Raw genomic sequence first — 15,813 nt, forward strand, 5'->3', positions numbered from 1 at the left:
CCTATCAACTGGTGACTGAATAAAGAAGACGTGGATTGGGGCAGGGATTTAGCTCAGTGGTTCTGCCGCCTGCCTCGAAAGCAGAAGGACCTGAGTTTGATTCCCGGTACCAAAAAAAAAAAAAAAGATGTGGGTTTTTTTATAGAATGGAGTCCTACTCAGCCATAAAGAATGATAAACTAGAGACATTTATAGCTAAATGGATGCACATTGAGGCGATACTCTTAAGTGAAATAAATAGGACACACACGTGTAAATACCAAATAGTTTCTCCGGTGTGAGTAAATGAGGACCAAAATGTATAATAGATGATGTGAAATAGGAAGAAAAGGGCCAAAGGGGAAGGGGAAGTGGAAGGGGTAGGGGAAAGGAAAAGATATGAGAAAAGGAAAAAACAGAAACAAAGTCTTTGTAAATAGGGAGGGGTGGAGGGGTTGAAGGGAGGGCAGGGAAGTGGGGAAAAAAATAAGAACCAAGATATATCATGTAAAGGTGCAAATTCCCAGTGATGAATGTCCTCATACTGTATACCCAAAATGTACCAATAAACTTATAAATAAAAAAAAAAGTCAGGCATGGTGATGCACACCTGTAATCCCTGCATTTCAGGAGGCTGAAGCAGGAGGTCTGGAAGGTTGATTCCAGCTTGGGAAACTTAGAAAGACCATATCTCAAAATAAAAATAAATAAATAAAAAGGGTTGAGGATGTTCCTCAGTGAAAAGGCCCCGAGATCAATATCCAATACCATTAAAGGGGGGTGGGGAATGTAGCTCAGTGGTGGGGCACCTGCTTCGCAAGCGCAAGGTCCCGAGTTTGATCCCTGGTACCAAAAGAAAAAAAGAAGAGAACAGTACTTCTTTCTCCATTTAAATTCTCGGGGCTAAGTTCTTCCTTGTGCCTGACTGAAGTTCATCCAGCTGCGTTTCAGGCAGAGCAAGTCGGAGGAGAAGCAGAGTACAGCTCCACCTCCAACAGGACCCGACTGGACCTATCTGTGCCTCAGTTTCCTCCTCTGTGAGGAGGGATGGTCACACAGCACCCACTGGAGAGGATTTTCCCATGCAAAGCACCTAAACAGAGCCCGGAACCTGTGCACACCAGGAATTGAAAGCAAGGCCGTGAACAGCGATTCCCACATGCGTGTCATAGCAAAACCGCTCACAGTGGCCAAAAGGTGTCAGCGGCCCAAGCGTCTATGGGGGCAAGGCTGGTGCAGCGTGTCCACGCGTGCAGGGAAACGCAGTGCAGACGTAAGGGGAAAGACATTCCAACTCTGGCTGCAACGAGAAAGGACAAGTCTGTTCTCCCCTTGCTGGGAGCTGACACCGCCATCCAAAGGCCGGTGGCTGCGGGCCTGGGGGAGAGGGAGGAGAAGCGACTGTAACGGGACAGAGCTCGGGTCCTGCAGGTGACTCAGGGCCACTGACATTAAATCGGTGATGGTATGATGGCTACAGGGTGAACCAGTGCTGTTGTTATTTCACCGGGATGAAAACCAGTCACCACTCACTGCTTGAGCAGAAGGGAGCCCACGCGTCTCAGGCCTTGTGCAAGGAGGGGACCTCCAGGGCCTCTAGGCTGGACCAGGGGTGTTGCCAGCTGCTCCTGCCCAGCCCTGGGTGGGAGTGGGCGGCAGCTGGTCCTGTGGCCAGGTGCCTGACTTCCTGCTGGTGGAGCTCTTGGCTGGCCACTGGCTCCCTCTTGGGGACCGTCAGGAGGGGGGACAAAACAGCTCATGCCCAGGGGTTCTCCTGCTCCTGTCCACCATCTCCACCTTCCCCTCCATCCAGCTCCATTTTCAGATTTCCCGTGCACTGGGGGCTTCACACGGGCCCTGTGACCCTCCGGCCCCACTCAGAGAGGGAAGTCCCTGGCGAGGCCACACAGGGGACAGCGCGTCACGCCTCCAACCATGACTGCTGGCCTGGGTGAGTTGCTGGGGCACTGGGGACAAGGTTGGTGGCCCAGCCCCAGCTCCACACTGACCAGGGCTCAGCGTGGACGTGGGGTCTTTGGGACCTGGCCACCCCTCTCCCCCAGAGCCCAGCGGCCCCAGCAGACTCCCCATCTGTTTGGAATTAGGAGAGGGCGGATGGAGGGTGCTGGGTGGGGCTGGTGGGGTTGCACAATGCTCCCCATCCTGGCAGCCAGCCCGGAGGCCACGGGCCAGAGCCTTGCTTGAATTCTCTTTGGCCCTTCTGGGCCTGGCCCTCGGGTTTCCCCATCTGTGCCCTGGGGAGCAGTGGACCCCCAGCCTGAAGACACGCTCAGGGGTTCATCTGAAAACCGCCGTCCTGGGGGGCCCTCAGGCACAGAGCCACCCCCAGCCTCCTTCGCCCGTCCCCCCCAACCCCCAGGGACAAAGGGATGAATGTCCAAACTGACACCTGGCCCCTGGCCACCACCCCCGGGGTCGGGGGAGGAGGAAGTTCTCGGTCCCGGGGCCACCCCCTGAGCACAGCCCCCACTCAGCCCCGCCTCTGCCCTCGCGGCCGGCCGGGAGGGGGCCAAGAGGGGCCAAACAAAGGCGGGGGAGAAGTAGAAGAGGAAGCGGGTGCCAGCGGGAAATTCCTGAATGACAGGATCCTTTCCAGAGGGCAGGAATTCTCCTCTGTGAACTCGGGCGCCCCAGGCCACCCCTCCTCCCGCTCCGGAGGCCTGAGAAACTAGACGGGAAACTGAGGCACAGAAAGGGGTAGGACCCGCAGAGACCACTCTGGCAGGGCGAAGCGGCCGAGAGGGTTCGGGCCCGAGCGCGGGGGCCGCTGGAGGGGTGTTTGGGCCCAGCCTGGCTCGAGGGGACCCAGAAAGGGAAAGGGCTTAGCGGGCACCCGGCAGGGTCTCAGCCGCCTTCCTGCCGCTCCAACACTTCCGCGAGTGACCCCGGCGCCCCTCACCGCTCGGAGCGCGCCCCGTCCCGCGCAAGGGGCGCAGAAGCGCAAGCCCCCGAGGCCACGGGGGTCCCCAGCTTGGAAGCCTCGGGGAGGGGGCGCCCCTGGGCGGACTGCGGGATGCGTGACGGGAGTAGCCGACAGCCAATCGGGGGCCGCGTCGGACAAAGCCCGGCTCGGCTCAGCTCGTCTCAGCTGCGGGTTTTCCGCGGTTGCGGCCGGGGCGGGGCGCGGCGGGGCGGGGCGGGGCGGGCTGGTGGGCGGGGCCCCGGCTATTTCAGGCCGCTCCGAGCGGGGCCGGACCGCAGCCGCCTGGCCAGACGCAGTAAGTGACCTCCGCCGCCGGGAGACGCTCCCTGCCGCCCCGGCCCGATTCCCGGCCCGATCCCCCAAGGAAGGGGCCTGGCGGGACCGAGGGGACGAAGGCGACCCTCCCAGGGCCCGGTCCCCGGGCGGTCCTTCTGTGGGGGAAACCGAGGCCACCCGGGAGCAGGGCTCCTCCCGAGGAAGGCGGCCGGGACACCCAGGGCCCTGGGGTCTCCATGTGCAGCTCCCCGCAAATCCCGGCCCGGAGACGGCCTGGCAGTGCGACCAGGCCAGGTGACCCCTCCTCCCGCGTGCCGGGGTGGACTCAGGTCGTCGCCAGGTGTCCCTGTCACCCCAGTGAGGGCCCGTGGAGGCACTGCGTGGACCTCAGCCCCGACCCGGGAAGGGGCGGTGCTGGGGTTTGGGAGCAGGGGGTGACGCTGTTGAGCCGAGGCCGGGGCCACAGGGTACCCCTGAGCAGGCCCTTCCTGCCTCAGTGGGCCCCGCCGTGGCCAGGGCTTCCGGGCACGCGGAGCTGTGCTGGAGCTGGCACAGGGCCCCGGACTCACCCTCACGCAGGCTATGGCAGTGCCGTGTGTGCCTTTCTTACTGCTGTGCCAGCTGATGGTGATGGAGATGGGAATGAGACAGGGCTGCTGCAGCTTTGGGGCCGAAGAACAGATAAGGCAGCGGAGCTCAGGGGACTGAAAACGGGGTGCTGGTTACTGAGAGGCAGGGCAGTGAGAGCAGGATGGGCCAGCTGGTGGGCACGGGCACCCGGCGTGGGGCACCCACAGGCCAGACCCCTCCTGTGGGTGCTTGGTGTGCACTTAGCTGGGAGGCCTGGGCTCGGGCTCGCCGGCACACCCCCTCCCGGTCCTGGAGGGGAGCTGTGGCCCACCCAGCACCCGGCAGGCAGCTGAGGTCCAGGAGTGTGGGACACTGTCTTGGGGCCCTGGTGAGAACCCCTGGCAGGGCCTGGGCTGGGAGGAGCTCGGCATCCTGTGCCCCGGGTGGCTCTGGCCAAGCCACAGGGTGTGAGACTGGGACAGGGAAGCTGGGCAGGTGGAGGTGGAAGGCGCTTCCGGGGTCTTTCACCCTGAGTTCCCGCTGCGCCTGGGAAGCAAGCACCCTGTCCTCAGCCTCACTTTCCCTCCGGCTTTGTGGCTGGTCCTGCCTGCCTCCCAGCTCTGTTAGAGGTTCCTCAGAGTCACCCTGACACGGCTGAGGTACGGCTCGGTGTGTTTGTTCTTGAGGGTGGGGAAGTAGCTGGCACTGACCGTGGTTATGGTCACGCAAGCCCGTTTCCTCTCTTGGGGGCCTCCTGCTCCCCTCTGGGAGTCCCAGCCCTGCTCTGACAGTGGGGAGGAGCCTGCCTCCTCCAGGCTGCTTGCAGGGCAGCAGGGCATGCAGAGGCAAGGAAAAGCCAGGCTCAGGGCCCAGCTGACCTGGCTTCCAGGCCCAGGCTGTCAGCCACAGGGATATTTTGAGCCTAAGTAACCCTTCTGGGTGGGAGAGGAAGAGAAGGGATGGGCACCCAGGAAAGGCACAGCAATGCAGGCTTTTGTGATGGTGATGTCACCCATTTTGCGGTGGGGTGGAGCTGGGGAGCCTGGGTCCCAGCCCTCACTATGTGACCACAGGCAGCCTCCCTGCGCCTTCCTGAGCCGTCACTGAGGTCCATCCCTCACTGACAGGGTCTGGCTTCTGTAGACCTGAGCCAGGGCCCTGTCCAGCAGGTCAGACTCTGGGCCCAAGGGGATCTTTCCAAGATTCCACAGCTAGATAAGAACTTTCTGGTGCTCTGTGCAGCTGGTGTGGTCCTGACCTTTCTGGACTTCTGTCCTTGCATTGTCTAAATGGACAGCAAAGCTGGGTAGGGTGGTGCATGCCTATAATCCTAGCATCCAGGAGGCTGAGGCAGGAGGATCCCTGTGAGTTCCACACTAGTCTGGGCTGCACAGTGAGTTCAAGGCCAGCCCTACTGCATAGGGAGACCTTGTCTCAAAAAGCCAAAATAAATAAGTGCACAGCAGCTTGTGCCTGGCCTCCTCTCAGGGTCTGCTGGGATCGGGGCAGTCCCTGTCCCTCCCTTTTCCTTGCTGAGATGCAAGGAAGGCCCAGTCCCCTCTGTCCAGGAGGGCAGATGTCCCCAGCCTCTTCTTTCTTCAGGGGTAATTCTGGGAGCCACTGTGGGGTGCTGGAGGCAGAGGCATTACGGCCAGGGATGAGTGGAGTTGGTGCTCAGGAGACCAGGCCTGGCTAGGCCCTGGCCCAGGTCACACAGGAGTGCACTGCTGTTGCTGCTTGACCGTGCCCGGGAGGGGGGCCAGGTCCCTGCCACCGCTGACCCCTTCTTCCCACCCTGCAGCCTGCAGGCCCGAGCCAGGGCCATGCTGAAGATGATGACCTTCCAAGGCCTCCTGGGCCAGCATCCCATGCCAAGGACCCCCGACTTCCTTGGACACCCCCAGAAGTTGCCCTCCACCTCAGAGGTGGACTCTGAGGCCTCCATGTCTGAGGCCTCCTCTGAGGACCTGGTGCCAGCCCTGGAGGCCAGGGTCGCCCCGGAGCCAGAGGGCGAAGAGGCTGTGGAGGAGAAGGAAAAGAAGAAGAAGCCGAAGGGACTGGCCAGCGTGTTCAGCATATTCAAAGGGAGGAAGAGGAAGAAGGAGAAGAGCTCACCCAGCTCGGGGCAGCCCGAGCCCGGGCCAGGGCTGAACAGCCCACCGCCCACAGGTAGCCGGGGCGCGCCGGGGCTAGGGTTGCCATGGGGGTGCAGGCCTGGGCAGGGCAGGGCCTCCTGGGACGGGGTGTCCCCAGCCTTGGGGGGCAGGACCTCGCTTTCTGGGGTCCCAGCCTCCCCTTGCCGAGGGTGCTGCCTCACACTGGTCTCTGGCCCAGTGGAGGAGCTCAAGGCGGCACTGGAGGCCGGACGGCTGGAGGCTGCAGGACTCCTGCTGGCGCTGGAGCAGGAGTTAGTGGCCATGGCGATGGCGGGTGGCATGGATGAAGAGGAGCTGGTGCGGCGGCAGAGCAAGGTAGAGGCGCTGTACGTGCTGCTGCGTGACCAGGTGTTGGGCCTGCTGCGGAGGCCACTGGACACTGCGCCCGAGCGCCTGCACCAGGCACTGGCCGTGGTGGCCGAGCAGGAGCGCGAGGACCGGCGGGCGGCTGAGGCCGGGCCTGGGGCGGCGACACTGGCAACCACACGTCCTCGATGCTGGCTGCAGCAGTGGCGGCACACCGTGGCTGTGGTGGCTGCTGAGCGCATGGGAGTGCGGCCGGCCACCGGCACAGAGGGCCGCTCAGAGATGGAGGGTGCCTTCCTGCACATGGGCCGCACCATGAAAGAGGACCTGGAGGCTGTGGCAGAGCGGCTGAGGCCGCTGTTCCCGGCCGAGTTTGATGTTGTGGGCACCTACGCACGCAGCTACCACGAGCACTTCGCAGCGCACGCAGCCACCCTGGCGCAGTTCGAGCTATGTGAGCGTGACGCCTACCTGCTGCTGCTCTGGGTGCAGAACCTCTACCCCAAGTGAGCTGGCCGGCACAGGCTGCGGGTGCATGCTGGGCCGACCATGCAGGGAGGGACTGGACAAAAGGGGCTGAGGCCTGGTGCCAGGGAGGGAGGCTGAGGCGGGAAGATCACCTAGAGGTCACCGGCAGCCAGAGGTACATAGTTGTCAAAAAACAAAGCAAAACGGGGGAGGGGCTGAGCTCTGCACCACAGAGTGGGCACATGGGTCTCCTTTGCACTTCCTGGGCCCTAGCCACATTTTGCAATGGGGGAAACTGAGGCACAGAGACTGGTTTCATTCATGAGGTCCCAGAAGGAGCAGGCAAAGCAGAGCAAGCAGAGCTGTGGCAGAGGTGCCCAGGAATAGGGCGGCCAGAGCAGGAGTCCTAGGAGGAGCCAGGCCTGGCTGAGTCAGAGCCAGTGTCCCTGCACCGAGAATGGGGTCAGGCAGGAGAGCCGGTGGGGCAGGCAGGGAAGGAGGTCGGCACGAAGGCAGAGGCTGAGCCGTCTTGTGTGTTGGCCTGAGCTGGCAGCCCAGGCAGGTAGGCAGGTAGGCCGGCAGGGCACAGTGGGACTGAGTGTCACATTGGAGAGCCCTGTGAGCCCAGAGCGGGTTCTGACCACTGAGGACCAGGCAGTGCCAAGGGAGGGCAGCTGGTACCCAGCTGGGCCCAGCCTCAGGTGCCCTGATTGGCCCAGATGCCTCAGTCCCTGCGTGTGCCTATTGTTCACCCGAGCTGCAAGGGAGAGATTGGCACTGCAGCGTGGCACTGACCGAGGAGCGTCGGCTCTGCAGAGGGAGGGAGGCCTGGGATGGAGGCAGTGTGAGCAGGGCTGAGGGGGTGGTGCTGGTGCTGACGGGGCAGCCTCTGGCAGGAGGCCAGGGCACAACGGAGTGGCAGGTGAGAAGCCAGCAGGGTAAGGGCAGCCGTCCCAGGGAGACAGTGCCAGTCCTGCTGGCTGGTCCTGAATCACCAGGAAATGCTGGGTGCTCGGACCTCTGCCTGTTGGCCTTCCTGTCCCAATAACCCCGGGTCTCCTAGCCCAGTGCCAGGGGGAGCAAAGCAGGAAACTGAGTCCAGCCTGGGCGTGGAGTCCAGGGAGGCACTATTGAGGCTGCTGTGCCCAGAAGTGTGGGGAACAGAGGATACAGCTGCATCCAGCCCGGGTGGGGACACAGAGAGGGTCATTCTTAAACCTCTAGGCAGACAAAGGCCCCTTAGGAAGTGCCAGGGCCGGGCAGGTCCTCTAGGAGCCCCCAACCCTGCAGAGGTGCCGAGAAACTAGGCTGAGAGGGCTCCCAGGACAGTCAGGCGGCTGGCTGCCCTTCCTGTGCACATGGGGCCCCTTCCCAGTGGGGTGGCAGGAGGCTGAGGTGCACAAATCTGCTTGGGGGGTTTGGATCTGCATAAGTGACGGGGTTCCAGGGGCGATATACGATTTGAAGGTAGTTCTGAGGAAGCTGCAGGGGGTTCTTAGGGGCCTGGACTGAGGCGGGGAGCTGGCTCCTTTGTTGAGCCAGGCCCAAGATAATGGTGGTGGTGCCCAGCAGGGGGTGGGGCAGCCTCCAGGCTTAGGTTTGGGGGTCTCTTCTGTTATTCACTTATTTATTTTGGGGACAGGGGCTCATTATGTACTTCCGGCTGTGTATGAGCTCCCCACGTATCCCAGGCTGGCCTCAATCCTCAGTCTCCCAAGTGCCAGGATTACAGGCGTGCACTGCCACCCCTGGCTTTGGGCGGCTCTCTAGAGCTGGAGCAGACGGGGAGCAAGAGGAGGCGTGGCAGTTTTGGGGTTTAGGCCCGAATCAGACGGCGCAGACGGTTAACACAGGAGCCAAGTGGAGAGGGTGCAGCTCTTGCTGAGGTGCTGCCACATGGGCGCATTTCCCTCACACCAGCCCCCTGTGCCACAGTGACATCCTCAGGAGCCCCACGCTGGCGGCTGAGCTGCAGGGTGTGAGCCTCGGGAGCCTGCTGCCCCCCAGGCAGATCCGGCTGCTGGAGGCCTCGTTCCTGTCCAATGAGGTGGTGAGTCCTGGCCCAGGAGCCCGAGGTGGGGAGCACTGGAGATGACAGGACGGGGCAGGCACAGCCATGGGCTTCCGGGTGAGCAGGGCGCCGACAGCCTCCCCACCCACCCCAGGACAATGTGAAGGAGCTGATGGCCCGGGCCTTGGAGCTGGAGTCGCAGCGCTGGACCCAGGATGTAGCTCCACAGAAGCTGGACGGCCACTGCCACAGCGAGCTGGCCATCGACATCATCCAGGTACTACAAGCTGCTCCCCCACGCATGCGTGGGACACCATGTGCAGCCGGAATGTGCATGCCCACTCACTCTCACGCACACGCGCACGCGCACGCCCGACCCCAGCACCCCTGGCCTGCCCTGCCCTGCCCTGCCCTGCCCTACTCACCCCCAACCCCCTGCAGATCGTCTCCCAGGGCGAGGCCAAGGCCGAGAACATCACCCCCGACCTGGGCCTGCAGATTAAGCAAGTGCTGCTGGTGGAGCTGGCCACCTTCCTGAGGAGGTGGGTGTGCTCGGGTCCCCTCGGCCACCTCTCAGGGCCGTGGCCCTCCTTCCTCACCGGGGTCTGAGCTAGGTCAGCCCTGTGCCCTACTTGACATGCAGTTCCACCATCCTCCGCCTAGCCCCACCCCTGGTCAGTGAGAGGCACCAGGAATCAGTGTGGGTGCATCCTGTCCCCACTTGCATTTGCAAGCCACCAATAGAGCAGTCCCTAACAGTCCTCCAAAGGACATCCCAGGACCCCTGCCATGCCTTCCCACTGCACCCCCAGTCTCCACCCCAGAATAAGCTTGGTGCTTCTCTTTGAGAGCTAGGCACAGCACCCTCTGGTCACCCAGATGCATGAGGGTGGGGCGGGAAGGGGCAGGAGCAGCCAGGGACAGCGGGGGAGGATAGTGCACTAATTCCAAAGAGGGTGGTGCCCGGGAAGCAGCTGCGGTCACAGTGTCTGTGCTGGCCCTGAAAGGAGCCCCTTCTGGTTTCACCAGCTACCAACGTACCTTTGATGAATTTCTGGAGAGAGGCAAACAGCTGAAAAATTACAGGGCCAACGTTATTGCCAATATCAACAACTGCCTGTCCTTCAGGTGAGGGTCTGAGCAGGCTTGCCAGAGAGAGCTGAGGCTGGGAGGTGCAGGGAGGAGGAGCCACAGATGTGGCATCAAAGTTAGCAAGGCCGCAGGAAAGGGCCAGGCCTAGCAGCAGCAGGCACGTCCTGAGGGTGACTTGCTGGTTAGTCTGTCCTCACAGCAGCACTGTGGAGAGCTCCGTGATCTGTAGAACACATGGTGCCTAGGGTGGGGAGGAGAATGGCTTGCTCTCAGGCAGAAAGTGAGGGACTGCAGGTGTGTGCTGGGGCAGGGGCATGGATGAGAGGACTTGGATTTGGTTCCACAGGGAATGGGGAGCCACTGGGGGCTCCAGAGTGAAGAAATAGCTTTAGAAGGTCCGTCCAGGGCTCCCTCTGTGGGGCTGCAGGCTGGGCAGGCTGTATGACCTTGCTGCCCCCACCACCCAGGACATCCATAGAGCAGAACTGGCAGGTACTGCAGGACCCCCAGAGGCAACTGCTGGACCCCCTGAGTGAAATCAAGAGCCACGGCTTTGACATCCTGCTCCAGAACCTGTTCGTGGACCTGAAGGTGGCCGTCGTGTCCAGAGCCTAGCATGGGAGGGAGGGCACAGAAGGGAGGAGCCTGGAGGAGCCCAGCACCCCCAGTCCGGGCCCCCAGACCTTCCTACCTGCCCCCCAGCTCCAGGGCTAGGGGCTTTGGCAACCAGAATCACATATCTTAGGGGCCAAGAAATCTGCAAAGGGGGTGTTGGGGGTCCCTTGAAATGCTGAGGAGGGGTTCCCTCCCGCCCAGTGTCCCTGGGAGACCTGGTGGGTGGTGAAGGCCGGTGCAGTGACCCTTGGTGACTTGGCACAGTCTCACAGGCCCAGCCCGGCACAAGGCCTTGTGTATGCAGAAGTTTGTTTATCTAAGAGGGAGGCAGTGGAAAGGCCCCGGGGGGGGCGGCAGACAGGCGGGCCTGCTCCTGAGCCTCTGCTGCATGCCCTTGGAGAAGAGTGCAGACTGCCTCCACTTCCTGTCTGTGAGAACACGACCTGCCTTCTGTCCCGGTCCCTGGGAGGCCTTGAGTCCCAGCCCCTCCGAGGGCCGTGTGTGTCAGCGCGAGGGTGTCTGGGCCTGGAGCCCTTCCTCTCCCGGGTGTGACCAGACATCCTGCCTTTCTCCTGTCTCAGCCTCTGTTCAAGAGGTTCACGAAGACCCGCTGGGCGGTGCCTGCTGAGACCCTGGAGGAAATCCTCGCCACTGTGGATGGACGGCTGCCGGAGTTCTGGAAACTGCAGGACTGCTTCCGGGAGGTGAGGAGCCCCTGGGCTGGGGCTGGGGCTGGGGCTGCCGGACACCCCTGCCAGCTGACATGCATGTGCACCCTCACCCCACACACCCCCGTACACGTGTGCACTCCTGTGCTCTGGCTTCCTCCCTCCCTGGAATCCTGGCTTTGAGGGTCCCAGGGAGGTGGTGAGCTCCCCATCAGTAGTTGGCTCATGCCACCCTGGCACTGCCGCAGGAGCTCATGGAGGCTGTGCACCTGCACCTGGTGAAGGAATACATCATCCGCCTCAGCAAGCGCCAACTGGTCCTCAAGACGGCCGAGCAGCAGCAGCAGCTGGCGAGTCACATCCTGGCCAATGCTGACACCATCCAGCTCTTCTGCAAACAGAACGTGAGCCTGCCGCCCCCTCCAGAGCCTGCAGCCCCTGGGTCTCTCCAAGCCTGAGCAGTTACTGCCCTGAGCCCCAAGGCCCACAGGACAGCATGGCCTCCTGCAGCCTGACCTGTGTTTTCAGGGCTCCCCTGCAAGCTGGCTGCACCCCGCCCTTCCCACAATGGCAGAGATCATCCGCCTGCAAGACCCCAGTGCCATCAAGATGGAGGTGGCCACCTATGCCACCTCATACCCTGACTTCAGGTGAGAACGAGGAGCTTGGCCCGCAGTGACCCCCTCAACCCTGAGACCGCACAGCTCAGCTCTGCTGTGTCCCCAAGATGCAGTTGTGGGTGGGGTCCCCGCTACAGCCCACCAGGATGCAAGCGCATGCCCCTGTCCCCCAGCTGGGCCCGGAGAGCAGAAGGATGTGTCCAGGGCAACACGGATAGTCAGCGGCAGGGCTGAGCTCTCAGAGCCAAGCCGTGTGGGTCCCCAGTGCGTGTGCTTAGCCTTACGTGATGCTACCACTCAGAGAGGAAACTGCCAGCAGAGAGCCCAGGTCCTCTGTGTAGGGCCCTTGGGGACTAGGACTTAGGCACTGGCCCTGAGCTCCAGTTTGGCATAGAGGCTGACGCCCGAGGGCCGGACAAGCCATGAGCATTGATTCTCTCTGACATGGCAGGAAGTTTGAGTAGGCCTGGCCTGGGGCTGATGTGCTTGTCCTATGCAGCCCCTGGCTGAGCTACTCCATCCATCCAGTTCATCTGTCAGTTCGTACAAGTACCCATCTCCCCATCTGTTCAGCTACCCACCCATCTACCTATCCATCCATCCAAACACCATCCACTGATCGACCTGTCTGTCCACCCATCTGTCTGTCCGTCCATCTGCTCATCTACTTATCCGCTTATCCATCCACTCCTGCATCCATCTGTCTACCTACCCATCTACCTGTCTGTTCATCCATCCATTGTTCCAGACACCCCTGCCCAGGATCAGCAGGCTGCAGTGACACAAGCTTCTCGCCCCTCCATCATTCAGCTGTGTCACATTGGAAGCAGCAGAGCTCGGCTGAGTTCACTCCGGCCAAGGTCCACTGACTCCAGCTAAATTCTTCTCTCTGAATTAACCGTGTGTTCTCTTCAGCACAGATATGCTGTGCCCTCACTCTCCAGTCCTGCCTGCTTGATACTTGTTATCATCAGGTGTCCAAGGCCTGCCGTTTCCCCCTTCCCACACTTGTAATGAATGAACACTGGATGTCCTTGGAGTCCTTTGTCTTTGCTGCCCAGAGCGGCTTAGATCAGCCTGAAACTCAAGTTCTCTCAAGTCTCTGTCTCTGTGTTTCTTTTTTTTTTTTTTTGGTACCGGGGATCAAACTCGGGACCTTGTGCTTGCAAGGCAGGCGCCAGAACTGCTGAGCTAAATCCCCAGCCCCAATCTCTGTGTTTCTTTTAATTCCCATTTTCCTATCTCGAGGAAGAGGACGTCATACTGGCTTTCAGGAGACCAGGACCACTGCAGGGGCCTCTGGCAACTCCCTTTCCCTATAATCCACCCACCCATCCACCCACTTACACATTTACCCACCCATCTCTCCACCCATTCATCCATGCATCTGCTTGCCCACCCTACCTATCCATCCCTTTACCTGCCTTTCCATCCGTCTGCCCATCTGCCCACCATCCAACACTTATTTGGCAGTCTGCTGGGTACGAGGCTCTGCAACAGGCACTGGGATGCCATGAAGAGCAAGACAGGCCGGGTCCTGGGCCCCTCAGGTGCCTTACAGCCTTTTGAAGGCCAGCAGCAGTGAGGTGATCAGGCAGAGCACCAGGGTGGCTGCCTGTCCCAGAGTTTGACAGGAGGTGCTTGCTGCAGAGGTGGGAAAGCTGGGAGGTGACATGTGAACTGAGAGCTGGCGGACGGGAAGCGCTATGGAGGAAGTGCCAGCAAAGGTGCGGTGGGGGGGGGGGGTGAGGCCCGGTGGGCAGTGGGGCTTTGGCCCTGAGGCTCAGCTGGAAGCTGGGGAGCCAGGAGGGTGTGCGTGGGGTGCTGGGGACTGGCTGGGCTGACAGGGTGCTCCTCTCCATGCCAGCAAAGGCCACCTGAGCGCCATCCTGGCCATCAAGGGAAACCTCTCGAGCAGTGAAGCCAAGAGCATCCGGAACATCCTGGACATCAACATGGGCGTGCAGGAGCCCTCCCGGGCCCTGTTTTCACTGATAAAGGTTGGGTAGTTTTTCCTGCGCTCTGACCTGCTTGTGAGCACCCAGCAAGCAGGCCACCCACCCCACTTGGAGGCTGTCTAGATGCGCTGGCTCCAGCATCCCTCATGGACCTATTGCGTTCCCCTGCCGCTTCTGCCCAGCAGGGTCTGGGGCGGGCCCTGAACCTGGCAGAGCCCGGTGTGTGCGCGTCAGGTGGAACGAGAGTGCACCAAGGAGCTGTGTGGAAATGACCGCAGCTGCTGCACACAGCAGGGAGCTGGGGTCCTGGGCCACCCCTGCCCTCTCTAGTGTGGCTCCCAGGGTCCTCCTGATGGGTGGGGCTCGGTGCCCCTCTGGCTCACAGCCCCTCGAGCCAGTCCACCGTGAACTGGGTGCAGCAGGTCTGGCTGCAGACAGAACTGGAAGGGAGCTCAGCAGGTCTGGGACAGGGCGTGTGGCTAGTGTCAGCTGCCCTTGGGGCTCAGGCCCAGACCCCAACCCTCCTGCCTCTCCTGGGGCTTCCCCAAGAGGGTCCCGGGAGGCTCTGGCATCCACCACAGCCGGGCCTTGCAGATCCACCCTGTCCCTGCTCGGAGGCTCCAGGGGAGAGGCCTCCCTGCTGCTTCCGAGTTCGTCAGCCTCCGTTTGTTGCCTCTGGCTCTTCCTCCTTCAAAGCCAGGGCTGGCCCGCCATGCCCTTCCCACATCCTCCTGCCTCCACTCCCGGGGATCCTTGTGATGATGCTGAGCTCACCTGGAGACTCCCAATCTCCTCCCTGCTTTAGGTGGTGTGCATCGTTGGGGATCTTTATGCTGCTCACCCCAGCTCTGCTCAGCCTCTGCCCGGGCACAGGCCCCGTTCTGCCCCAGGGAAACAAATCCAGTTTCCATGCCAGGCCTCTGCTACCCGGAAAGCACTGGCCCTGCCTGGGCCTGACAGTGCCCGGATCCAGGCCAACCGAGGCCCCCTGTGCCTCAGGGCGTGCAGAGCTGGGGATCAGAGCCAGCTCTTTGGAGTGGTCCCCTTCTCCCAGGTCCTGCCTTACACAACCAGAGCCGAGCTGGCTGGTGGCGCACACCTGCAACCCCAGCTACTTGCACCCTAGTGAGACGCCGCCTCACAATTTTTTTAAAAGTGGGGTGCTGCTGGTATAGCTGAGTGGAATCCCACATGCTCTCGGCCCTGGCTCCGTCACCACTATTGCAAAGAAAGGAAATGTGGCTGGGAGCTAGCTGGCCCGTGTGAGGAACGCACTAAGGATTTTGTGTATTTGTAGGAGTTGCCTTCTATGATGTTGTTAATATTATTTTTTATTGTATGCTTTTGTATGTAAAATCTGGGTTTTTATAGTGTGATATAAAAAGCTGTTTTCAAACGTGACTGTGGAGTGGTTTCTTTTGGGAGCCAAAAACTTGAGGTGGGATGGGGTGCTCTTGGGGTTTGGACAAACTGTCACCAGTCTGCCCTCCTCAGCGCCTCCTGTGGTCCCAGAGGACACCCCTAGCCTCCTCCCATGAGCTGAGCACTCTGTGGGGCCATGGCCTGCCAGTTTCCTCATCTCTAAATAGGGGATCATGCTGGGCATGATGGTGGCACACACCCTGTAATCCCAGCACTCAGGAGGCTGAGGCAGGAGGATTGCCATGAGTTCAAGGCCAGCTTGGGCTGCAAGACCTTGTCTCAAAAAAATAAGAGAGCTGGGGGAATCATGACCCTTTGGGGTCTCCCTTAGTCCCTTTCACTGAGGATGAGGGGTGGAGGGAGGGAAGGTAGGGTGTGGGCTCCCAACCACCTCAACTGCACTCAGGCCCCACCGGACTCCATTTCCAGAACTGGCCTGGAAGCTGCACTGAACAAAGTGGCTCTTGGGGGACAAGGTGGTGCGGCCCGTGCACCCCAGTTCCGCCTGGGACCTGGGCCAGCAGAGTCCTGGGGAGGGCAGGACTGACACAAAGCCCTTGCACTACAGCTGGGAGGAGCCCCTCCGGGCCGGATGGGGGAGCTGAGCTGCCAGCGAGCCTTCTGCAGACCCCTGAGCAGCAGGCTCTGGTGTGGCCCTTGGCAGTGCTGGGCTGTTTCCCACTGGCTCCTGATGGAGATACAGTGCCCTTTTACCCCTGGGCAAGCAC

The 15,813-nt window shown here is 61.3% G+C and overlaps 1 protein-coding gene across 2 annotated transcripts; it reads left to right on the forward strand.

The window, feature by feature from the left end:
* Window positions 1-2,519: 2,519 nt before the first annotated feature.
* Window positions 2,520-15,064, forward strand: Tnfaip2 (TNF alpha induced protein 2). Of its 2 annotated transcripts, none has more exons than XM_013066358.3 (12): window positions 2,520-2,697; window positions 5,571-5,938; window positions 6,104-6,737; window positions 8,635-8,749; window positions 8,865-8,987; window positions 9,152-9,252; window positions 9,740-9,838; window positions 10,270-10,393; window positions 10,999-11,121; window positions 11,334-11,489; window positions 11,614-11,735; window positions 13,573-15,064. In XM_013066358.3, the coding sequence occupies exons 2-12, from the start codon at window positions 5,593-5,595 to the stop codon at window positions 13,712-13,714; spliced, it is 2,085 nt and encodes a 694-aa protein (XP_012921812.1). In that variant the 5' UTR covers window positions 2,520-2,697; window positions 5,571-5,592; the 3' UTR covers window positions 13,715-15,064. The 2 variants fall into 2 exon arrangements, with proteins under 2 accessions (XP_012921812.1, XP_004836959.1); XM_004836902.4 differs by lacking the exon at window positions 2,520-2,697 and adding an exon at window positions 3,126-3,218.
* The last annotated feature ends 749 nt before the right edge of the window (window positions 15,065-15,813 follow it).

This window comes from Heterocephalus glaber, unplaced genomic scaffold (assembly GCF_053883595.1).
Source record: "Heterocephalus glaber isolate CG9 unplaced genomic scaffold, H.glaber_assembly_v1.0 deba00001608, whole genome shotgun sequence".
In the NCBI taxonomy this organism is placed as follows: Eukaryota; Metazoa; Chordata; class Mammalia; order Rodentia; family Bathyergidae; genus Heterocephalus; species Heterocephalus glaber.